The 26,297-nt window shown below is 40.7% G+C and overlaps 1 protein-coding gene across 4 annotated transcripts in view; it reads left to right on the top strand.

Moving 5' to 3' along the window:
- Positions 1-26,297, top strand: part of gabrb3 (gamma-aminobutyric acid type A receptor subunit beta3) — a 669,933-nt gene that overhangs the window by 300,824 nt on the left and 342,812 nt on the right. For 3 of the 4 annotated variants that reach the window (XM_073044107.1, XM_073044105.1, XM_073044108.1), the window contains 2 exons: positions 25,547-25,638; positions 25,751-25,818. In XM_073044107.1, coding sequence (XP_072900208.1) covers positions 25,547-25,638; positions 25,751-25,818 — 160 coding nt within the window. Of the gene's footprint in view, positions 1-24,373; positions 25,433-25,546; positions 25,639-25,750; positions 25,819-26,297 lie in introns of those variants that run through there. The other variant, XM_073044106.1, reaches the window with a different exon arrangement.

The following is a 26,297-nucleotide window of genomic DNA, read 5'->3' as shown; positions in this document are numbered from 1 at the left end:
ATTCTTAGCCACGGCCATTAGGCTCTATAATGAGTCAACCTACATCCAGGGAGGTGATGACCTCCCTCCTGTTAAGACTGTTTGAGGTCTGTCCACCTATCTATCTAATATCAATGACAATATATCCAATTCTGATTCTCAGCAGGTTCTGGTAGAAAGAACTATGAAAAGTGGTCAAGGTAGGCAGAGGAGTGAATATGGACCTCCTTTGAATCAATGGACAGGGCCATGTTCAGGGATTTGTCAGTGAACCTGAGTAAACATGCCACAGCCTATCAGCAACCATTTTTGGTCTTATTCCATCCTTTTTCCCAGGGTTAGAGAATCAAGAGCTAGCGGGCATAGTTTAAAAATGAGAGGGGTAAGATTTAATAGAAATTCAAGTGGCAATATTTTTTCTCAGAGGATGGTGTATATATGTGTACATATGCTGCCTGAGGAACTGGTTGAAGCAGATATAGTAACAAGCTTTAGAAGACAGCTGGACAAGTATGTGGATAGGGAAGGTTTACAACAGGGGTTCCCAACCTTTCTATGTGATGGACCAATACCATTAAGCAAGCGGTCTGTGGACCCCAGGTTGGGAACCCCCTGGATCAGGAGGATATCAACCAAATGTAAGTGAACGGGACTAGCTTGGATGGAAATCTTGGTTGGCATGGACCAGTTGGGCCAAAGGACCTGTTTCCATGCTGTATGACTCTGTGACTCTATCTTTGTGTCAAGAAGGAATCACCTGTCACAACCATGGACTCCACTGCAAGGTCTGTGCACTTCCGCAGGTGTGCTGCGTAGCAGGTTCAACAATTTTGTTCATGAATATGCATGTACCAGCTAATTTCTGTTTTATTATGGTGGTATTTATTTCCCTTCTTTTCATTGTAGCCTCGTCTACACTTGAGCAAAGCACAGCAATGTTATGCTTCCTGCTTACTTTTGGCCTTATCTGAGAAACAAGACTACCATTTCGACTGACGCTGGAAGGAGTGGCATTTGTTCAGTATTTAGATATTACTTTCAGACACGGTGTCGGCATTTTACTTTCAGTTTGAGAGTTTTAGTTAACAGCCCTGTCGGCCTAGCATTTATTGCTTTAAAATTCAACAAATTTTGCATTAAAGTCAAGGTCCACTTCAGCATCTTTATCTCTGCATTTGGTCCATATTCAAAATTTCTGACATTTCCTCAGCAATAAGTTTGAGAACTAGTGGAATTAGGTTCAGGGCTGACCTTTTTGGATGGAGCTGGAGAGAATTCTTTTTAATGCTGAATTTTTCAAGTCATTGGCATTCTCTATGACAGAGTGCTATGGAGGGTATTGGATATAGGGATCAGACAGATTTAAAGTTCCGAGTAAGACATATTGAATGACAAAGCAGAAGTTGTATAGCTACTGTTGCTTCTAATGGAATGCAAGCTGTACTTTTAAAATGAAGTGTTGTGGTTGTAGAGAAACATTTTGTGTAAGAACAGTTTAGGTGAACCAAAATACAAGCCAGCAGTCACAACAGGTAGGGGATGAGACAGTGGCTGATTTCACTACATTTAGTGTTCTTCTTTCTAACTCTGTTGAGCGTTCAAAGAAAATGCTTTCCATGTAATCAAAGTGCAAAAAGATGTACAGTAACTTTGCATTAGAAAGAAAAATGATCAGACTGAGTCATTGAAAAGTCTCCTGTGATCCATTGGCTCTCTTTTCCAGTATCCATAAAGAGTCCTTGGTATTTAATGTTAATTCATTTCTCCTTCCACATAAACTACCTGAGCTGCTGGGTGTTTCCAGATTGTTCTGTTTTAATTTCAAACCTCTAGCATATGGATCTTTTTAAATTTTCATTTTCTCTTAATATATTTATTTAAGTGCCTGATTAATTTATTGATACTGAGGTCACAGTTACATGGCTCATAATTGATGATGTTGCTATTGTACTTTATCCATAATATAAACCATGACAATGGTGAGAGCCAGATTTAAGCTCCAGTGAATTATCATCCTTTTTTAATATTATTTCATTTTATTTTTGACTAATACAGCATGGGAAAAGTACCTTTGGTCCAACTGGCACATGCCACCATGGACTCATGGATTCATTCCACCGCGATGTAACACTGAGCGTCAAAGGAAGTCATTCCTACCTGTAGCCATCAAACTTTACAACTCCTCCCTCAGAGTGGCAGACACCCTGAGCCAATAGGCTGGTCCTGGACTTATTTCCACTTGGCATGATTAACGTATTATTATTTAATTATTTATGGTTTTATATTGCTATATTTCTTCACTGTTCTTTGTGCGGCTGTAACGAAACCCAATTTCCCTCGGGATCAATGAAGTATGTCTGTCTGTCTGTTGATCGTAGCACCCTCCCTGCTAGTCCCAGTTGTCCACCTTTGCTTCTTCTCCTCCATTTACTGACAAAAATGTCTCTTGAATGTTGCCCCTCTACCCACCCTGACCATTTCCTCTGGCAGCTCATTGCAGGTATTCACTTCTGTCTGTGTAATGAAGCTTTCTCTTACACTTCTTTTAAATCTTTCCCCTCTTATGTTGTAGCTGTGTCCTCTACTTTTAGACTTCTTGACCTTGAGGAGAAGACTATCACCATTCAGCTGATCCATGATTTTATAAAGCTCTATGCGGTCACCCCTCTATTCCAGGCAGTATGCTTGTAAATCTCCTAAACAATGTCTTCTCTACAACAAGGTGATTTGTTGTAATTGTAATTGTAATTCCCGTGCTGTAATTGTTATATGGTTTATATGGTTTAAAGGCTAATTCATACATGCGTATGGGCTACGCTGTAGGCCTGATTTTCACTTCTACGTAGACTCTGTGCTGTAGCAAGAATGCATTGGTGTGCACCAAAACGCTAGTTGGCGGTGGGGTTTCTATGCCACTGTGTTGAGTTTCTTCATGAGAGACATGGACGAGGAAATGCATTTCAAACATTTTCGCATGTCGGCAGGTAGATTTGACGATTTGGTTCATATATTTCGCATCGGTGTACAGTTGACCCTCCTTATCCACGGGGGCTTGGTTCCGGGAGCCCTCACGGATACCAAAATTTGCGAATGCTCAAATCCCTTATTCAACCTGTCTCAATGTGGTGGACTTTAGGACCCAGCGGAAACACAGACCTTATTTAACCTGTCTCAGTGCAGTGGACATTAGGACCAGGCGGCTGAGATCTGAATCTGCAGTGTTTATGTTCGCAAAAATAATCACGAACACGATTGAAAATAAAGTGGAAATAATAAAGCAATTGGAAAGAGGTGAAATGCCAACAGTCATTGGAAAAGCGTTAGGCTACGTTGGTCAATGATCGGAACAATTTTAAAGGATAAAGTGAGAAAGACTCTGCCTTGATGAAAGCTACAATTATTACTAAGCAACACAGTGGTTTAATTACAGTACAGACATGGCGGAAAAGCAGCAACCAGAGACGTGTAGGAGGAAATGCGATGCTACCAAGCGGACTAATCATAGTTGTTGCCGTCTGCGTCACCGCAACACGTGAGTTACTTTTTTGGGGAGGTGCACATCACCCTACGGCGTAGGTACAGTGTAGGGTATGCAGTACCTATGGTGTAGATGTGACACAGAAATATAAATCAGGCTTTAAACTGTAAACAATTCTCCATGTCATCTCACCAACAACATATATTATTGCAACATCATATCCCTACCCCTCAGCTCGACGCCCTGACTGATGAAGGCTTCTTCAGCACCCTGTATACTTATACATACAATTTCAGCAAACGGTGGCTTGTATTTCCAAGTCCTTCTGTCCTACAACATTCATCAATGTCATTCACTGTAAAAATCCTGCTCTAAGTTGAAATCCATTCATCAGTCCTTAGACCACCTTCCTAACTGACGACGATCTCTTTGTAACCTGTTTCAGGCATTGTAAACTCTTTCACCAAGGTCCCCTAATTTAATATCATCAGCAGATACACTGATTTTGGTATGTATGTTCACATCCAAATTATTTACATAGATAATGAATAACAGAGGTCCCTGCACTGACTTCTGGGGCACCCCACTACTCACAGGATTCCAACTGGAGACAAAGCCTTCAACCATCACCCCAATTCTCCCAGCCTACAACAGTCCACAGCACCAGAAAGCTAGGATTATTTCTTTTTTGTTGCATAGTACAGTGAGGGAGCTGCAGTTCACCTTAGTGTGAAGCTGGCCTTGTGTTTTGGGGCAGAATAGATTTAATAATTGTTCATTGAGAATACTCCTAATGAAGAAAATTATGGCCAGGAAAAATACAGATGCTATTAAAGCCATATTACCAGTATAGATTACCACCATTTAAGCAACAAGGCCATTGAATCGTGCAACATGAGGCTTCTTTCATGCTAAGCATCAAACATTCATTAACACTGACCCTACACTAACAGTGGTGGCATGGTAGCATAGTGGTTAGTGTAACGCATTACATGGTGCTTGGGGTCTGGGAGTATATATGTGTGTTTTTTTTTTGTGTGACTATTTATGTTTGCTCGCTATTTTGAATGTGCTGTGCATGATTTGCACCTTGGCCCCAAAAGAATGCTGTTTTGTTCAGCTGTATTCATGTGTGATTGAATGATAATTAAAGTTGAATTTGATTTGATTTCATCTGGGTTCAATTCTGCTGCTATCTGTAAGGAGTTTGTATGTTCTCCTGGTGACCGCGTGGGTTTCCTCAGGTTTTCTCTGACATTTCAAAGACATACAGGTCAGGGGTAGTAAATACTGGGCGTGCTATGTTGGCGCATTTGCGATTCTGGCGGGTGGCCCCCCCAGACTGTGTTGATTATTGACACAAACGATGCATTTCAAGGCACATTTCAACGTACATATGACGAAGAAAAATTAATCTTTCTATTCCCTCTGTTTTATTCTTCCAACATCTCCAGATCAACTGTCTCAGATTCAACCACTCATCCACACTCTCCAGTCAATTTACCCACTAGCCTGCATGCCTCCGAGCTGTGGGAGGATACTGGAGCTCTTGAAGGAAACCTGAATGATTACCAATGCAAGAGGAGTGATAGACTCGGAAAGGAGTTGATGAGAGTGTATGGAGATTAAATTGGGATTAGCATAGAACTTGTATAACTGACTTCTTGATGGTTGCTATAGGCTATTTTCTTTGAAGTTTAAGGTTCAAAGTAAATTTATTACCAAAGTACGTTTATGTCACCACTTATTCCCCTGCGATTCATTACCTTGCAGGCATTCACAGTAGAACAAAGAAAGACAACAGAATCAATGAAAAAAACTACACAGAAACAATGTGCAAAAGAAGACAATCTGTGAAAATACAATAATAATAATAATAAAATATAAATAAGTAAATAACTAAGAACTTGAGTTGTAGGAATTTTGAAAGTGAGTCCATAAATGGTGCTCTGTCTGGTGATGAGGTGCGTGAAGTTACCATGCTGGTTCAGGATCCTGATGGTTGAAGAGTAGAAACTGTTCCTGAACCTGTTGGCATGGGACCTAAACTCCTGTATCTCCAGCAAGAAGAAAGCATGGTCTGGGCGGTGGAGGTCTTTGATAATGCACCTTGCTTTCTTGTGGCAGCACTCCGCATAGATGTGCTCAGTGATGAAGAGGGCTTTTCCTGTGATGGACTGGGCTGAATCTATTTCATAGGATTTAATGTACTTTGGCATTGGTGCTTCCATAGCAGGCAGAAATACAACCAGCCAGGAGTCAGGATTCTCTGCATGGTGCATCTGGAGAAGTTTGTTAAAGTTCCTCTGTCCAATAACTCTCTGATTCTCTAGCTTTAGCATCCTATTTCTCTAACCCTGATTTTACGTGCCCCGATTTAATACGAATTTGGATATAACACGATGAGTCATTGGACTCCATGTCAATATCAATCCATACTCCCCCTTCTCCAGCCTTGTATCCCTTTTGCCAATCAACTTACCAGCTCTTAGCTTCATCCCTATACAACCAAACAAAACAATATTCCTCCGGGTCACAGTGCACACACGATACATGTATCACACATGGCATATTTTTAAAATTATCAGAACTAAGTTAATAAAATATAATTCAAAATTGCATGTCGTGCACAGCAAAGGTAAACAGTAAACTCCGAGTGACGTGACCTTGGTGGTGGCAGAGTCTGGCTGTTTGAGTCCTAACGGTAGTGAGTCAAAGAGACTGTGGGATGGGTGGTAGGGATCCTTAACAATGCTTCTGGCCCCTTGTCTACAATACTCACAGTAGAGATCACAAACAGTGTGGAAGGAAATCTACTTGACAATTTCTACCTTTGCAAAATTATAACATCCTTCATACAATATGGCAGCCAGGAAAACAGGCTGCACTACAACTGTTGTCCACTAGCACTTTCCAAGACAATGTGCTGGCTATTCTTATACACCTCCATCAGGTCACCTCTCATCCTCCATTGTTCCAAGGAGAAAAGGCCGAGTTCACTTAACCTGCTTTCATAAGGCACACTCCCCAAACTAGGCAAAATCCTTGTAAATCTCCTCTGCACCCTTTCTATAGTTTCCACATCCTTCTTGTAGTGAGGCGACCAGAACTGAGCACAGTACTCCAAGTGGGGTCTGACCAGGGTCCTATATAGCTGCAACATTACCTCTCGGCTCCCAAATTCAATTCTATGATTGATGAAGGCCAATACACCGTATGCCTTCTTAACCACAGAGTCAACCTGCTCAGCTGCTTTGAGCGTCCTATGGACTCGGATCCCAAGATCCCTCTGATCCCTCCACACTGCCAAGAGTCTTACCATTAATACTATACTCTGCCATCACATTTGACCTACTAAAATGAACCACTTCACACTTATCCGGGTTGAACTCCATCTGCCACTTCTCAGCCCAGTTTTGCATACTATCAATGTCCCGCTGCAACTTCTAACAGCCTCTACACCATCCACAACACCCCCAACATTTAATGTCATCAGCAGACTTACTAACCCCTCCCTCCACTTCCTTATCCAGGTCATTTATAAAAGTCACTAAGAGTAAGGGTCCCAGAACTGATCCCTGAGGATCCCATGCCTCCTTACTTACTCAATAAGCCTTGCATGGGGTACCTTATCAAATGCCTTGCTGAAATCCATGTCCACTACATCTACTGCTCTTCTTTCATCAATGTTTTTAGTGACATCTTCAAAAGATTCAATCAGGCTCGTAAGGCACAACCTGCCCTTGACAAAGACGTGCTGACTATTCCTAATCATATTATACCTCTCCAAATCTTCAAAAACCCTGCCTCTCAGATCTTCTCCATCAACATACCAACCACTGAAGTAAGACTCACTGGTCTATCATTTCCTGGGCTATCTCTACTCCCTTTCTTGAACAAGGGAACAACATCCACAACCCTCCAATCCTCTGGAACCTCTCCTGCCCCCATGATGATGCAAACAGCATTGCCAGAGGCACAGCAATCTCCTCCCTCACCTCCCAGAGTAGCCCGGGAGCTTTTCAGTCCACTGCAAGTCATCACTACAATCACCAAGATCCTTTTCCATAGTGAATACTGAAGTAAAGTATTCATCAAGTACCCCTGCTATTTCCTCCGGTTCCATACACACTTTCCCACTGTCACACTTGATAGGTCCTATTCTTTCATGATTCCACTAAACTCTATTAAATTGAGAACTTCATTGCTCGGTGCCTGAAATATTAGTAAAAATTAAATAAAGAAAAATGCATTTTAATTCAAGTATTTCAAGAAATGAAGGCCACTAGTTGAAGAACCTGATGAAACTTTGAATAAAGCCTTACATTGTGCATGTGCTCTTTAGCGCTCTTGATGGCAGCATGGAGAAGGATTTGAAGTTATAGATATACTATAATGTCCATGAATGTCAATTTTTTAAGAGTGTCTTTGGACCATGTTTTAAAGGGCATGAGATAATTCATAAAGGTACCCAAGGCAGCAAGATGCTATCTACCTTGCTGTCGGTATCCATAATGATAAAATCCACAACCAAGGCTGGAAATTAATAAAGTTACATAGGACTTAAAGCAGGAATCCTGTGGGAAATTATCATATGATTGTGGGAAGGCTGCCTATTTTGTCGAAATAATTTGCTTATTTTTGTATTCCTTAGCAAATGATATCACGGGAATACTGTAAGCGTATGTTAAAGACTTAGTGTTTGGACATTGAACAACTGTAAGTCATCATTACTAGGGCAACTGTTTACATTTTAATAACATTCAGTGTTTATTGAATATTAATGCTAGGAGATAAGGAAATATATATATTTTTAATCATATCTTCCCACAACGCTGCCTTCAAATATCTGCCTGTGCAGTATTCTAGGAATCATTAGGGTGTATTCCGGAGTTAGGGCATATAGCAAATATTAAGTTCAACAGCAGCCACTCTTCAGACTTGAACATGTATTGCAGACTGAATTTAAAACGCAGCTCAGGACAATGGGTTTCCTGGAGCTAACGGTTGGGGTCAATCGTAAATGAGAGAAACACTGCACTTAGACCTCAGCTGCCTGCCTATGCATGACTGTGCCCGAGAGTTAGTAGGGATTAGCATTCAGTTTGTGTCTCTGGAGTGTGGGCGCAAAGAAGGAAGTGTTTGAAAACTATATGTAATTCAGAGTAAGTTTTGTAGATACATTGTAACTATAGAATTGTCCTGCTTTTACCTTTGATCTTTAGTTTATAAAAATGCCAGGCTTCTTCTTCCGAGAGGGTCTCAAAATAATGCCTGTTGTTTGTCTTTGCTGAATAAAGCACTTCTATATTCACTTGCTTCAGTGTCTCTCCAGTGACATTGTTCAAAGTTACAACAGGGATCATCAATCATTGTTGAAATTTATGTCCGGGGTTTTCTGCTGCTGTAACCCATGCACTTCAAGGTTCGATGTGTTGTGTATTCAGAGATGCTCTTCTACACATTTCAAGGTTCGATGTGTTGTGTATTCAGAGATGCTCTTCTACACATTTCAAGGTTCGATGTGTTGTGTATTCAGAGATGCTCTTCTGCACACTTCAAGGTTCAATGTGTTGTGTATTCAGAGATTGTTTTCTACACATCTGAATTACTGTCACCTTCTTGTCAGCTTGAACCAGTCTGGCCATTCTCCTCTGACCTCTCTCATTAACAAGGCATTTTCACCTACAAAACTGCTGCTCAGTGGATATATTTTTGCTTTTTACATGATTCTCAGTAAATTCTAGAGACTATTGTGCATGAAAACCTAAGGAGATCAGTAATTTCTGAGATACGCAAACCAGCCCGCCTGGCATTAACATTTATTTCATGGTCAAAGTCGCATGAATCACATTTCTTCCCCCTTTCAATGTTTGGTCTGGACAACAACTGAACCACGACCATGTCTTCATACATTGAGTTGTTGCCAGCTGATAGGCTGATTAGATATGTGTATTAACGAGCACGTATACAGGTGTACCTAATATAGTGACCACTGAGTGTATTCATGGCCTTGTGGCCTTGCTGAGTCCTGTTCTGCTCTGAGGCATAACACACTGGCAGGTACATTGTGTCACAGAGTGGGCCTAACATCTGTAAGGGCTTCAACCACAAATGAGTTTTAGCTGCAATTGTCTCCAGCAGAAAACTGATAAGATTAGATCAGTCAAGTTATTTAACTATTGACAATTTGTGCAATATGAAAAGTAAGAGATTAGATCACTCATTTTAGTCCCTTTCTTGGAGAATTGGGATAAAGAATATACCCATATTTTTTTCTGAAATTAGCTGTTGATTATTTAAATGATACAGAGGTCAAATTAAACCTGTAAGTCTAATTAAGTCAAATTAGAATAAATAAACCAAACAGGGGAGACAACCAAATAATCAAAAATGCAGTTATACCAGATCATAAAATAATCCTACATTTTGAACCTTCTACATTTGTCAGTTTTTTAGACATTGTAATTATAACTATGTATTCTTATTGCCTATTTATTAATTCGTATTATTTCTTTCTTTTTGTATTTGCATAGCTTGTTGTCTTTTGCGTGCTGGTTCAATGTCCATATTGGTGAGGTCTTTAATTAATTGTATAATGATTTTAGGATTTTTTGAGTATGCCCACAAGAAAATTCGTTTCAGGGTTATATATGTTGACATATATGTAGTTTGATAATAAACTTACTTTGAACTTTGAAATCATGCTAAGTATATGGAAGACTTGCATTTTATAACCCCTTTCGGAAACTGATCTGCTTGAATGCCAATGAAGTGCTTTTGCATTAGAACACATACAAAATGCTGGAGGAACTCAGGAGGTCAGGAAGCATCTATGGAAAAGATGCTTTGGGCCGAGCTCCTAGTTTTGCATTATTCTAACTTCACATGATTGAGCCACCATGATAGCATAGTGGTTAGTGCGATGCTTCTACAGCAAAGGTGTTGGAGCGCAGAGTTCAATTCTGATGCTGTCTGGAAGGAGTTTGTAAGTTCTTCTTACGAATGCATGGGTTTCTTCCAGGTGCTCCGGTTTCCTCCCACAGTCCGAAGGCATACCACTTAGTAGGCTTATCAGTCGTTGTAAATTGTCCTGTGATTAGGCTAGAGTTAAGCAGGTGGGTAGCTAGGTGGTGCAGCTTGTTCGACCAGAGGCCCTGTTCCACACTTTATCTCTAAACACTTCTTAAAATGATGGTAACATAGGAAATTCAGCACAGCAGCACATTTGCGCACAGCAAGGTCTATTGGTTTTAGTAATGAGTGATGAGCTAGATTTAGTTAAAAGCTTAACACTGCGTGAATATTTATCTAATAGTGATGATAAAATAATTGAATTCAATGCAGTATTCGTAAAAGATGTGCATGAAACTGTGACTAAGATTCCAGATTTAGATGTGATAATGAAGAGATGTAGACTATCCAAGTTAAAATGGACTAATCTGTTAATAGGTAAAATGAAAGAATGTCAGTGAAGGTGTTCAAAATGGAATGAGTCATGCAAAACCATTTCAGAGGCAAATGCTCTACTTACCAAATAAAATCAAGGTGCCTAAAGAGATAAGAGCTAACATAGAAGCTACCGGTAGTGCGGCTCTCTCCAGAGACTTTGTTCCATTCTGACCTCAGATCGCCTCTGTCTGGATTTGTCATATTTTCTCTGTGCTGTGTGGGATTCTCCGAGTGTTCGAGCTTCCTCCCACGTGTAGGTTAATTGGCTGCTGTCAATTACTGAGGGGTGGGTGGGAGAACCAGGAAATGCTAATGGATATCTGTGGGAGAATGGGTCACAGGGAAATAAATGAGGCAATTGGGACCATTCTCTCTACCTTGTAAGAAGCTATAAAATAAAACTGAAAGGCATCGCACATAAACATGGAACATGTGCAGGTCCTGATTACACAGACAGCAACAATAGATATTGCAATGTAATAAGGCTTTTGGGCTACCTAAAGAAACCCGCTATTGATATCAAAATCCACATTAAAATTTATAATGATGACATGGTAGCATAATGCTATTACAGTATCAGCTGTAAAATTGTGGTTCAATTCTCACTGCTGTGTGTAAGGAGACGGTACGTTCTCCCTGTGACTGTGTGGGTTTCCTCCCACATATGGTTAGCGTTAGTGAGTTGTGAGCACGTTATGTTGCTGGCAGAAGAGCAGCAACCCTCACCCAGCTCAGCCCCTGCTGATTTGATTTGATGTAAATGACACACTTCATTGTCTGTTTCAAAGTACATGTGACAAATAAAGCTAGTCTTTATCTCGATAAGAATTATGGAAAATAAGAAGGTCAGGAATAACATTAGTCTGTGGAAGCTGATAGTGGTAATGTAATTTCAATAAAAAATACTCGTCACATTGAAGAATTTATTTGTGATCCAAACTAAACAGAGGAATTAAAGCAAACATTTAAGTAGATTCAGTGTCAGAAATCTCAAGAAAATTGTATTGAATTGGAGATTCAAGTTCACAATGGGTAAGTATCAAATTAATGGTATTAAAGAATAACAAATCCCTAGTAGTGAGTGGTTTACATCCAAGGGTGGACAATCCTTGAATATCAAGTTCAATTGATTAGGATCTCACAACCTTAGACCAGAACATTGCACAAATGCCTCTGCTACTCATGAAAGGTATGAGATTAAGGGGCAGTAGCCTAATTAGCCTAACATCTAGTTTAGGAAAATGGATACGGTTTATAATTATGAACCATAACACCATGAAAAAATGTTCAACTGATCAGTGAAAACTTGTATGGTGAATAATTAGACATTTTAATCTTGTAAAAGGGGATTGTGATGTGTTTTCTTTCTATAGACTGGCCACTGGTATGAATTTTATGTAGTCCAGGTAGACCTTCTTCCATTCCAGACAGATTTTAAAGTTCAAAGCATAATGTTCAAAAGTTCAAAGTAAATTTATCTTCGAAGTTCATAGATGTTACCATATACAACCCTGAGATTCATTTTCTTGTGGGCATTCACAGTAGATACAGATAAACATCGTAGATTCAATGAAAAGCTACACACTAAAAGATGGACAAGCAACCTATGTGCAAAAGACAATAAACTGCGGAAATATAAAAAATAATAAAAAATAAACAATAAATATTGAGAACGTGAAATGAAGAGTCCTTGAAAGTAAATCCACTGATTGTGGGAACAGTTCAGAGTTAGCATGAGTGAAGTTAAGTGAAGTTATCCCTCTGGTTAATGATCCTGATACTTGAGAGATAACTGTTTCTGAACTCAGTGCTGTGGATCCTGAAGCTCCTGTACCCTCTTCCAGATGGCAGTAATGAGAAGAGAGCATGACCTGGATAATGAGCATTTTTGATGTTGGATGATGTTTTCCTGTGACACCACTCCCTGTAGATGTTCTCAATGGTGGCAAGGGCTTTACCTGTGATAGATTAGTGTTCATTACCTGTTGTTGACATTTTTGTTCAAGGGTATTCATGTTTCAGGCTGTGATGAAACCAGTCAACATACTCTCCACCACACATCTATAGAAGTTTATCAAAGTTTTAGATGGTGTGCCGAATCTTCACAAACTTCCACAAGTTTGTACTTTCTTTGTAATAGCACTTATGTGCTGGACCCAGGACAGATCCTCAGAAATGATAACCCAAGATACAATTCAAAATTGCTAACTCCCTCTGCCTTTGATGCCCTGATGAGGACTGGTTCATGGACCTATAGATGCCTTCTCCTGTAGTCAATAATCAGCTGCTTGGACTTGCTGACATTGAGTGAGAGGTTGATGTTGTGGCACCACCTAACCGGTGGTCGGTTTTGCTGCAGAAAATGACTGGGTGCTTGGAAAAGAGCCTCCATTCTTGTTTTGATCCTCATTGCCAACTGTTACATACGCATGGAGCAGGAATGATAATGGAATAGTCTGATTAAATATTTCTACTGAGTCATAAGACCATAAGACATAGGAGCAAAATCCAATTCTCGTGTCTTCTCCTCATAACCGTTGATGCTCTGACTACTGGAGAATCTATCAAGCCCCGATTTAAATGTACTCAATAACTTGGCCTCCATAGTCATCTGTAGCAATGAATTCCACAGATTCTTTACCCTCTGATTAAAGAAATTCCTCTTCACTTCTGTTCTAAATGGATGTCCTTCTATTCTGAGGTTGTGCCTCTGTTCCTAGACTTTCCCACCATAGGAAACATCTTCCCCACATCCACTCTATCCAGGCCTTTCAATATTCTATAGGTTTCAATGAGATCCTTCTGCATTCTTCTAAGCCTCAATATGTGCAGGTCCAGAACCATCAAACGCTCCTCATATACTAACCCTTTCGTCCCTGGAATCATTCTCATGAAGCTTTTCTGGACTCTCCTCAATGCCAGCATATCTTTTCTTGGACAAGGGTGTCAAAACTATTCACAATATTCCAAGTGCAGTTTGACCAATGCCTTTGAAAATCTCAGCATCACACCCTTGCTCTTATGTTTTAGTCCTCTCAAAATGAATGCTAACATTGTATTTGTCTTCTTTATCACTGACTCAGCCCACAAATTATTCTTTAGAGAATCCTGCACAAGGACTCCCAAGACTCTTTGCACCTCTGATTTTTGAATGTTCTCCCTACTTAGAAAATAATATATGCCTTTATTTTTTCTAACAAAGTGTATGACCATACACTTTCCTACATGATATTGCATGGGGCACTTCCTTGCCCATTCTCCGAATCTGTCCAACTCCTCTGCAGTCTTAAACACTACCTGCCCCTCCCCTTCATATCGTCTGCAGACTTAGCCACAAGTACATCAATTCCATCATCCAAATCTGTCCCAACACCGACCCCTGTGGAACCCCAGTAGTCACCGGCAACTAACCAGAATAGGCCCTCTTTGTTCCCAGTATTTGCCTCCTGCCAGACAGCCTGGTTTTTATCCATGTTCATATCTTCCCAGTAATACCATGGACTTGCATCTTGTTAAGCAGCCTCTTGTGTAATACCTTGTCAAAGACCTTCTGAAATCCAAGTACACAACATCCATTGACTCTCCTTTGTCTTTCCTGTTTGTTATTTCCTCAAATAATTCCTAAAGATTTGTGAAACAAGATTTCCCCTTAAAGAATCCATGCTGACTTTGGCCTATTTTATCATGTGCCTCCAAGTGCCTCCTGAAACATCATCCTTAATAATGGACTCCAACATCTTCCCAACCACTGAGTTCAGGCTAACTGGCCTATAATTTCTTTTCCTCTGCCACCCTCTATATGTAAAGAGGGGAGTGTCATTTGCAGTTTTACAGCCCTCCAAAACCATTTCAGGATCTAGTGATTCTTGAAAGATCATTACTAATATCTCCACAATCTCTTCGGCCACCTCTTTTATGTTGGTAACCTACATACTGGCCAACTTACAGAGTGGGAGCTATGAGCTGGGCATGCTGAAATGAAAACATGCACACTCATAAGCCAGCACCCAGCACGTAGGAAGCCCGATCCATTCATAACACAGTCAATGGTCACATGCACACTTGCTAATTATTGCCATCGATCCGATATTGTTCAGACATCCACAAGAAATTTGATGAGTCCCTCCAGTAACTAAAGTTGAAGTTTATGAATTCAAGGAGAAATTGTTGAACGGATTGGAAATTTTCCAAGATAGTTTGGGAAATGGCAGATCTTAAATCTGAAAAGAAGTGTCTGTCACAGCCCCATAAGAATCTGTCTTGGGGGCTCAAGTATTCACTTCATTTACAAAATCTTTCACAATAAGATACAAAGTCACACATTCAATTTGTCAGTGACATAAAAATGGATTTCACTGTAAGTAGTATAGCTGTGACCAGCACAATACAAGGTGTGCCTACAAGCTGAGCACATAGCAAGTAGTTTACAAACTGGGTGAATCTGAAATCACCCAACATTGAACTTAAAGTGGATAGACGCAGCTTTTTCCAAGTAATGAAAAGCTAGAAATGGGAAAAAGCAGAACTGCTGATGTACTTAAAAGAATTGTTTTCGAGTGTCCTTTTTCATCACGGATAGCTACAGAAAGTCATCTAAGTAGTTGATGCCACACTCTCTTTTAAGCTAAAGAAGTAGAATTCAAAGGTTTGAGGTTATACTATAGGTTTGCAAAATAGTTATTAGACTACAGTTATTATTTTGCAAGCAGTTCTGGGGACCTGCCTGACCTGCAGAATTCTTCCAGCACTTTGTGTGTTGTTCTGAACTTCCAGAATCTGCAGAACCTCTTGTGTTTATAAAGGATATAGTGGTTTGAAAGATTGATTGAAATGTAGATTTTATGGAATTATATCAGCCTTCCAAAGTGTAAATTACAGAGAAGAAATACACAAGTTACTCTTTCCAATTTAGAAGATACAATTACATTTTGCAGGATATTAAAGTGAATCTGAAGAAAACATTTCCATTGCTTCTGGATAGTGGATAGAACTAAGAGTTCTCTAAATCTATGGAGAGTCAAGGAATAGGAAGCATGATCCAAAAATTCTGGTGATTCAGAAGTGAATTAAGCAACCACATATGCTGACAAAAGATGATAGAAATTTGGTATTTTCTTTGAAAATGTGTAGTTAAAGCAAGATTAATTGTTAATTTTAAATCTTGTTTTGGTAGACTTCTATTAATCTGTGAAATTAAGGGACATTAGGAAAGTTGAGTAAATGGTGTAATGAAATTGACATACCCTGATTCCCAATGAATGATGGAACAATGTCAATGGATTATTCATGACAACCAGATAATCTGTTAATCTGTATTGTTGATTGAATGATAGATATTGTAAGGACACCAACAATAACTCACCTTCAATATAATGGAACAGGATATGTTATATGCACCTGAGAGGGAGAAATCGTCTTAGGTTGATACTTCACCAAAAGAAAACATCCATTGCATTGTGTCTTCAATTTAGAATTTTGTCTTCAAACATCAGAAGGCTTTAATCTATAACATTCTTATCAGTGATGGATGGTCTTACTGCTTAACCTGATACATTATACAAAACTTGAACAAATACACACATATATGAAGTAGCTTTTTTTTAGCTACACCTGCTTGTTAATGCAATTATCTAATCAGCCAATTAGAAGGCAGCAACTCAATGGGTAAAAGCATGCAGGTATGGTCAGGAGGTTCAGTTGTTGTTCAGACCAAACAGCAGAATGGGGAAGAAATTTGATCTAAATATCTTTAAGAGTGGAATCGTTTTTCCCTGCCAGATGGGTGGCTTGAGTCTCTCAGAAACTGCTGATCTCCTGGGATTTCCATGCACGACGGACTCTGGAGTTTACAGAGAATGGTGCAAAAAACAAAAGAAAAATGTACAGTGACTGGCAGTTCTGTGAGCAAAAACACCTTGTTAATGAGAGAGGTCAGAGGAGAGTGGCCAGGCTGGTTCAAACTGACAGGAAGGTGACAGTAACTTTAAAAAAAACACATGTTACAACAGTGGTGTGCAGAGGAGCATCTCTGAACATGCAACACATTGAACCTTGAAGTGGATGGGCTACAGCAGCAAACAAACTAAGAACATATGCTGAGTGGCCACTTCATTAGGTGCAGCAAGTACATAATAAAATTGTCCTGTCTAATAAAGTTGCCAATGTGTGTATGCAACACACACAAAATGCTGGAGGAACTCGGCAGGCCAGGCAGCATCTATGGAAAAGAATAAATAGTTGATGTTTCAGGCCGAGACTCCTCATCAGCCCTGCTTCTGCAGAATCACTTGTGTCACTGAGTGAATGTATGTGCATAGTTTTGTAAAAGCAGGTTTCTCTGACTGGGTGATGAATTGGACCTTAAATAAGAAAGCGATGCATGCAGTATACTGCCAATAGCAGCAGCAATTAACATCTCATTGATGCCATTGTTGCTTATTTTGATGACCTCTCCGTGAATTCTCAGCAGTGACCTTAAATGAAACAAGGTCTGTCCACAGCTATACATCATAACAATGCTGCAGGATCCAGTTTATTCATGGTGATGACACAGGGAATAAGTAAACCATTCTGTCAGGGCTTAACTCGTTAATGAGACAATATTCCACTTACAACAATTTGCATAATATCTGGCATATTATGCAAAGATGAACTTGGAGAAAAAGGACTGAATTCATGCTGTACAGTTTTTACTATGAGATGAATTTAGTCAAAAGAGTTCAGTGTGAGATGTTTGATTTTCCTCTTGTGATCTGACTTCATCAAGACAGTTCATTGTAACACTGTGTTAACAGAAGATTGGTTATTAGATAACTACATAGTCTTGGTCTGGACAGAGTTGTTAGTTCAAGAATTATCTGAACCATGAGTGTGAAGTCCGTAGAGAATTGTGAACAGTATAATTCTCACTTTGATTTATGTTTGGCCTAAGTGTGTATGATCAAGCAGAATGTCATTGTTTAAAATCTTTTCTATACTGGTATCCAGAACTCCATAGAATTTTTTAAAGTTTCAAGTCTCATATTGTATGTCTTATAAGCCAGCAGTGTTCTGCGATGATGTAGAAATGCAAACTGCACCATAGAATATTCATTGGATGTTAGGCATACACTTCAAAGTGAAGATTCAACAAAGAGATATCTTTGATGGCTTGAGAAATAGTTTTCGCCAAGCATCTGTAAAATTGTCCTATCTGCACTTCCTATTAAATCAAATCAATTCATTACAAATTCAGAAACAAAAATCAGTAAAATCTTGTGATAAAATTCTGTGCACTGTTCATTTAAACACAATGTCACAGAACTTCAGAATAACAACACTATTTTTCCATGCCATAAGTACTTGATTAAGATGATTAATATGTGATTTGTGACAGAGGAAGCACCTGTGGTAGATTATTCAGAAAGTCAGGAGGCATGGAATCCAAGGAAACTTCACTGCATGGATTCAGAACTGGCTGGTCCACAGAAGGCAGAATGCAATAGTAGGTGGAATGTATTCTGTCTGGTGTTTAGAGACCAATTGTGTTCTTCAGGGATCTGTTCTGAGACCGCTGCCCTTGGTGATTTTTATAAACTGGATGAGGAAATAGAAGAGTTAGGTTAGTAAGTCTGCAGGTGAGATGAAGGCAGGGTTGTTGTGGATAGTGTAAAGGGTTGTCATGGTTACACTAGGACATTGATAGAATGCAGAGTTGGGCTGAGAAGCAACAAATGGAGTTCAATCCAGAAAAGTGTAAAGTGATTCAGTTTGGAAGGTTGAACTTGAAGGCGGATTTCAGGGTTAATGCAGCATTCTTAATCGCATGGAGATACAGAGTAACCTTGGGATTCATGTCTATAGATCCCTTAAGGTAAAGTTGCAGTGCAAATTGATAGGGTGGTTAAGAAAGTGTACGGTGTGTTGCTATTCATTAGTTGGGAAACTGAGCTCAAGATTTGCAAGGCAAAGTTGTTGCTGTTCCTTTACCTGCCTTGTGGTGCATCGGACAACATTTTTTGCCATTTCCTTAGCATTTGTGTGTTTTTTACAAGGCTTGGATTAGAAAGCATGTCTTACAAGGATAGGTTGAGCGAGCTAGGGTGTTTCTTTTGAAGAGAAGGAGTATAAGAGCACCATGCTAGCATGTAGCTATTACAGCTTGGAGCGTTAGAGTTCAGACTTCAATCTTAGCGTCCCCATAAGAAGTTTGTATGTCCTCCCCATGGAATGTATGAGTTTCATACAGGTGCTCCAGTTTCCTCCCACATTCCTAAGGCATACAGCTTAGTAGGTTAACTGGTCATTGTAAATTGTCCCATGATTAATCTAGGGTTAAATCAGGATTTGCTGGGCGGCCCTCTTGAAGGGCTGGAAGGATCTATTTCATGCTGTATCTCTAAGTAAAATAAATAAATAAAGCAAACAAGGTGACTTTATAGAGATGTAAAGATGATAAGAGGCATAGATCAGGTGGCGAGCCAAAGATTTCCCCCCAGGGTGGCTAATACAAGGGGTTATAACATTAACGTGTAGGAAGGAAAACACAGGGAGATGTCAAAGGGAAGTTGTTTATGAGTGGAGCAAGTAGCAGAAGAACGGAGAGCATTACCAGGGTGGTAACAGAGGCAGATACATCATGGGCAGCATTACCAGGGTGGTAACAGAGGCAGATACATCATGGGCAGCATTACCAGGGGGGTAACAGCGGCAGATACATCATGGGCAGCATTACCGGGGTGGTAACAGAGGCAGATACATCATGGGCAGCATTACCAGGGGGGTAACAGCGGCAGATACATCAGAGATATTTAAGATCTTTGATTGGCACATGGGCGAAAGTAAATGGAGAAATGTGTAGGAGGGAAGCATTACATTAATCATAGAGTTTCACACAACATTGTGAGCTGAAGAGCCTGAATTGTGCTGTACCATGTTTATGATCCAAACACTGTTCAACACCCATGGAGTCAAAAGAAGTACGTCAGTATTCCTAGATTTGTTGATGGTTCACCAAGTAGTAGTTATGGCCTGAGGAGATGGAACTGTTGTTTTCTGATTTCAGGACATCGATAAATTAGTTCATTGAAGCATCTCATCCATATATAATCTTTGAGGTATGAATATAAAGGGGAAATGTATTTGAGATCTGCTCCTTGCCTATAAAAACATAGAGACTTCATTCATTTTGCTACATTTTTTTTTCAAAATTTATCTCCTAAAAAAAGCAAGAATGCTGTGGCTTTATAAGGCATTAGGAAGACTGCATTTGGATATTGTGAGCAGTTTATCCAAGAAAAGGTGTATGATTTTGGGTTCATGCATGAGGAGTGTTTGATGGCTCTGGGCAGAAATTTAGAAGAACGGTGGGGTGGGTGGGGGGTGGATCTGATTGAAACCTGTCCATTATTGAAAAGCAAATATAGAGTGAACATAGAAAGGATGTTTCTTATGGTAGGGGATTCTAGAACCAAAGGGCACAGCCTCAGAATAGAAGGACATCCCTTCAGAATAGAGATGAGGAGGAATTTCTTTAGCCATAGGGTGGTGAATCTGTGGAATTCATTGCCAGATGGAGGCCAGTTCATTGGATATATTTAAAGTGAAGATTGATAGGCTGTTGATTAGTAAGGAAGTCAAAGGTTATGGGGTAAAGGCAAGAGAATAGGGATAAAAGGGGATACGAACAGACTCAATGGGCCAAATACTGCATATGCATTATGGACTTATGGTCTAAAATACCAGGACTATGGAAGAATACAAGAATAGTGGCTGTGGAATTGGTCAGGTTGGGCAGCCATAGTATCAGAGTCGTATTATGTACTACAACCCTAACTTAATTAATGCAGAGCAATAATTACATCGACCAAATAACTTGAATTTACATTTTCAATTCCACTCAAAATTAAACATCCTGTTACCATGTTATATTACTAAATGAGTTACGTAGAATGGAAATTAAAGATTATTTAAGCAATGGAGAAAGCAATGTTTTGATTTCCACCCCCAACATGAAAAAATGTGTGGGTGCAAATCAAAACATTTTATAAGATAACGTGGGTGTTGGAAATTGGTGGACGGAGCTATTGAACTACTGAATGCAAGGTTCTGAACTGTCCAGCCTGGATTTCCAGCACTGACATTCACTACTCTGAATAAGTCTTGACAATTCTAATTTGTTGGTGTTCTTGTGGAGCTGTGCAATGATGCATTTCCATTTAACTTTAAACTAGCAGTAATTTCTTGCTGAAATGGAAGACCTGGCTGACAATGAAGTTAATTAATAAACAATTAATTCAGTTGGATGTCATTATCCAATTGTAGTTTTTGCTGGGAAAAGGAATGATTTACACTATGGAAATTTTATTAGGTTTACATGGACCCCTGCTCGTTAATGCAAATACGTAATCAGCCAATCATGTGACAGCGACACAATGCTGTGAAACATACAAACTGGTCAAGAAGTTCATTTGTTGTTCAGATCAAACATCAGAGTGGGGAAGAACTGTGACCTAAGTGACATTGACCGTGGAATGATTGTTGGTGCCAGATGTGGTGGTTGGAGTATCTTAGAAACTGCTGATTCCTGGGATCAACAAGAAACAAAAAGAACTGCAGTGAGTGGCAGTTCTGTGGGTGAAAATGCCTTATTAATGGGAGACGTCAGAGGAGAATGGCCAGATTGGTTCAAGAATACAATACCTCAAATAATGGTTCAGAAAAGTGGTGTGCAGAAAAGCATCCCTCAGTGCACAACACATTGAACTTTGAAGTAGATGGGCTACAGCAGCAGAAGACCACGAACCTACACATAGTGGCCAGTTTATTCAATATGGGAGTTTCTGACTAAAGTGGTCATTGAATATATATCAAGTATATTTATACTGTACAACATTTACTTTTTTATTCTGTTTAGGTATACAATGACATATTTTACTCAGAAACATAAAGTGATTGTAAAAATAAATACAGACATTTCATGTGATCTTACCAGGAGTGGAGGGCTTGTTATAGAGAAAGGATGGATAGGCAGAGAATTTTATCCCTAGAATGTAGATGGCTGAAGAGTGATCTCATGGAGGTAAATAAAATAATGAGGGGAATGCATAAGGCGGATGGTCACAGTCTTTTTCACAGAAAAGGAGAATCTAAAAATAGAGGCCACAGATCTAAGGTGGGGGGCAAAAACATTGAATAGGAACTGGAGAGGAAACTGTTTCACTAAGAAGTCTATATGGAACAACCATCCAAAGGACAATACAATGGGATTTAAAATTGTAATGTTCAAAGGACATTTAGATAGATACATGGATAGGGAAAAAAATGACGGAAATTGGCCAAATGCAGTCAAATAGGACAAGTATGTGATATTTAAAGCAGAGGTTGATAGATTCTTGATTGGTCAGGGCATGAAGGGATACAGGGGCTGAGGGGAAAATTGGATCAGCCATGATGACATGGTTGTGTAGACTGGATGGGTGAAATGGCCCAATTCTGATCCTATAGCTTATGGAGTTTGGATATAAGCCCTGGTTTAGAAGCGGAATTTGCCTAGGGCCTGTTTCCATGCTTCTCTGGGACAAACAAAAACAGAACGTCGGGTGAACTCAGCGGGTCAGGTGGCATTTGTGGAGGCAAAAGCTGTAGGTCCAACCTTTCAGGACGAGAACCTGCATCGGTGCTCAAAGGCGGTTAGGGCACGTGTGAGAGTCAATATAAGGGCCAATCTTTCGGAACTGCTGGGCACCAAATCGAGAGAAACATTAGACATACGGCATGGCTAAATGTAACTGATAATCGCCATTGGCGCATCTCTCGCACACTGAACACAAATGTAGGAGATGCTGACGTGGCAACCCTCGCCAGAACCAGAAAATGATTGCGGTCATTGAATAGCTTCCACGAGCAGCCCGACTGAACAATGCAATGTGACGTTGTGGGATTGCCTTAAACTTTAATATGGCCGTTATTGGTATTAGAAGGAGACGGGAAGTCACTTAAGCATTGCAGAATGAATTGTCTGTAAAACAATTTCATTATATATCTGAAATACACTGAAATGAAAGCGGAGCAAATTATAGACTGTTGACCTGGGTCATCAGGATGACTTCTGTAGATTAAGTCGTTATATTATGATGCTGTACTAACATTCAGTTTATAATTAATCACTGGCGTAATACTTCGATTCGAAAATGGATAGCTGTGGCAAACGAGAGAGCAGGCAGAAGTTTAAACGAGTCCTGTCTAATTAATCATCATCTCATCCTGTGCAGTGTGTGGCTTTATTCAATTGTGCCAACAATTTTTATAATATTAATATTTAATTCACCTTCGACAATCACGGCAAAGCTTTTGCCATCCGTTGAGCGACTCCCCTTCTTTTACACCTCCATCAGACAAATCGAGGAAGTCCATCCTTTCACGGGGATCACATGGTCTTCGGCACGGGGATGATGGAAGAGTCATTGTGCTCTCCGTCGCTACCACGCCGGGCTCTTTCAGGGTGTTAACCTGAAGCTGGGTCTTCACATGTGAACTCTGTCACTCTCTGTTCGCTCACGTTCAAGACTGTTCAATATCATTTCCAGTGCACAAGTGTAAAGGAGAAGGACTCCGGATCGGAGGTAGCTCAAAAACACAACACGAGAAAGAACGCAATAACAAAAAAAACCCACTAAAAATATAAATACACAAGTTAGTTTATATACGTTGATTGATTTATGTACATCAGTGACGCTAAGCACGGGAGTGCCTGGACAAAAGGTGACTGGCAGGAAATGATCAAGTAGTGTTGGGGCTGGAGTGGGTTAATTTGTGGAGGTGTTGATCAGCCTTACAGTTTGGGGAAAGTAACTGTTTTGGAGTCTGGTGGTCCTGTGGCATGGATGCTATGTAGCCTCCTCCCTGGTGGCAATGGGACACACAGCCCGTGAGGTGTCTATATGCGCCAATATGATCTGCTGGACGTTATCTCTAGATATTGGCCACCCTTTCTCGGTCTAACCGCGTCCTCCTGGCATTTTTTTCGAAGTAAGATTCTTAAGTATTGTTAACTCTCTGCCCACTTGACACACGACTCCACACGGACTCCCAGATTTCGAGAGGAGCTTCTAAGCTATTAAAAGTTAATGAACCTAGATTATCGGGAAGCTGTGCGCTTCCATTTAACATCTGAATCAGGAGTGCAGTATGAGATTGGGCACATCATGTGGACCTTTATGTTGCTAAAATGCCTAGTAACAGATACGGAATTGCAATTAAATGGACGTCTTATAACATTTCATGCCTTCCCCCCTTTAAATCGCTCGTCCCCTGTCCTTCCCTTCTCTGTCGCTAAATTCATTAGATGGTGTCACTGCTGTGATAGCCGCTGGGTATCAGCCCCTGACAGAGATGACCACGAGTCCACAGTTGGACGCTTACTCCCTCCAACATCCACTCCTCGCATTCGTGTGCGGTTAACTGGAGCTGACGCTGCGCTCACTCTTTACATTCAATGACCCGCCGGCCACTACGACGAGCGCAGTGTCCCTCCCTCTGCTCCGTGATAAGCCCGGTCCCCAGGTTTCCCGTGCCTTTTGTGTGATGCTGCTATCGACTGCCCCAAATCCTGTGTGGTTGACTCCGCCGTCAATCTCCGCGTTGCTGCAATCGTAGCCGAGCTGAATCCGAGTATCTTAATCACATGGGTCCTCCACGTCCTCTTCATTTTGTTCCGTGCCAAGCAATCTGAATTTCTACAAACTCCAGCCATATCGCGTGCGACAGCACCTTCCTCGTCAACCTCGCCACAGCACCGCAGGTGCTTGAGATGTGAGCGCCAGCTTGAGATCCGAGGAATTGCCCGTCCGGTGCACCGGTGTGCGATGGCAGCACATTGGATGTATCACCTTGCCGCGGTTTCCATTGCTGTAGCAACGAGGCAGTTGTCTGAAATCTATTTTTCTTGAAGACTATCAGCGCCCCTCTCTCTCCTCCCTCCGTGAGTGCATGTGTGTGTGTGTGTGTGCGTGTGTTTGTGTGCGTGTGTTTGTGTGTGTGTTTATGTGTGCCAGAAACGTTGAAAACTGCCTCTGAATATGGGAGTGTATGCAGACCTAAATTTCGACTTGAAGTGAACGAGGTGAAACAGAAATAATTAAAGAAAAGACGGAAGAAACATTTTTTTGGAACCGCTCAAGCAGTACTGTGGCAAAATGCATTCATCCTTGAAGGATCATTAGATTTTATTCGTGAGAATTAACTGCGCCGTGTGCAGATCTATAAGAAATACATAACAAAAAAAAGCAGCATTGAGACAAAACCTTTTACATCTTCTAATCGTTTACTAGCTATGTTGCTTAAAGAGTAACGCTTTAACTGCGGTCTTTTCCGATGGTTTGGACTTTTAAGGGGGCTCTGTATTCTGCCATACATTTGCCATTTTGACCCCACGAACTAGTTTCTAGTCAACAACCAAGGAATGTGGACATATCAGAGAAGACGTTACTTTGGTATTCTCTCGGCGCCGGTTGTATTGGTGGCGGTGGTTTGCTGTGCACAGAGGTAAGGTTATTCAAACGTGCTGGAGGTGAATCACGTTAATAGATGGAATGCCAATTGGGAATAACTTATCTTCTCCCCCCCCCCCTTCTCCCCGTGTTTGTCTTTCGTCCCCAGCGCAAATGAATCTGGTAATATGTCGTTTGTCAAGGAAACGGTGGATAACCTGCTACATGGATACGACATCCGCCTCAGACCAGATTTTGGAGGTAAGCTTTCACCATTGACCCCAGTAAAATGACCCCGATAAATCTGGGCTGCAAGTCTGATGAATTAACTTTTCTTTACCTCCACACCCCACCTTCCTTATTTACACCCAAGGTCCTCCAGTCAGTGTTGGAATGAATATTGACGTCGCCAGTATTGACCAAGTGTCTGAAGTTAATATGGTAAGTGAATCGCTTGTCTTTATTTTGACGTGTGCTGTAACGGCACCAGTGTTGGCTGTGGTTCTTGCGATTGATGTGTCAAGATGTGCTGGCAAGGTGTTGAGCTGGTACGACTTCAAGTGGGCATCAGGCGTCTTTGTGTTCCGGGCTGCGGGAATTGTGGTGGGACGCATCCGGGAGGTGCGGCGTGGTCGGCGAAGGCTTTCCCAAGCGCTTACCCTTCCAGTGTGCCGTGATGGGAGGCAGCAGTACCGCGTAGAGATCGGTGACCTCAAAGTTGGTGCCACCTACTGGCAGCAACTCCACAGAGTGTGTGGAATCTGTCGCTGTCTCAACCGCGGGCAAACTGGAGGCATTCGAAACGCAGTTCTAATCTCCTGGGGTACGAGCAGTTTACCGGGTGTGCGCTGAAATTGAATTGAGATTAATGGCTGTTGGAAAATTTGAAAGTGAAGTTTCATCTGCACTGCGCGAACTGA

Source organism: Hemitrygon akajei, chromosome 4, assembly GCF_048418815.1.
Source record: "Hemitrygon akajei chromosome 4, sHemAka1.3, whole genome shotgun sequence".
Taxonomy (NCBI): domain Eukaryota; kingdom Metazoa; phylum Chordata; class Chondrichthyes; order Myliobatiformes; family Dasyatidae; genus Hemitrygon; species Hemitrygon akajei.
This window is presented reverse-complemented; position numbering and strand designations above follow the sequence as displayed.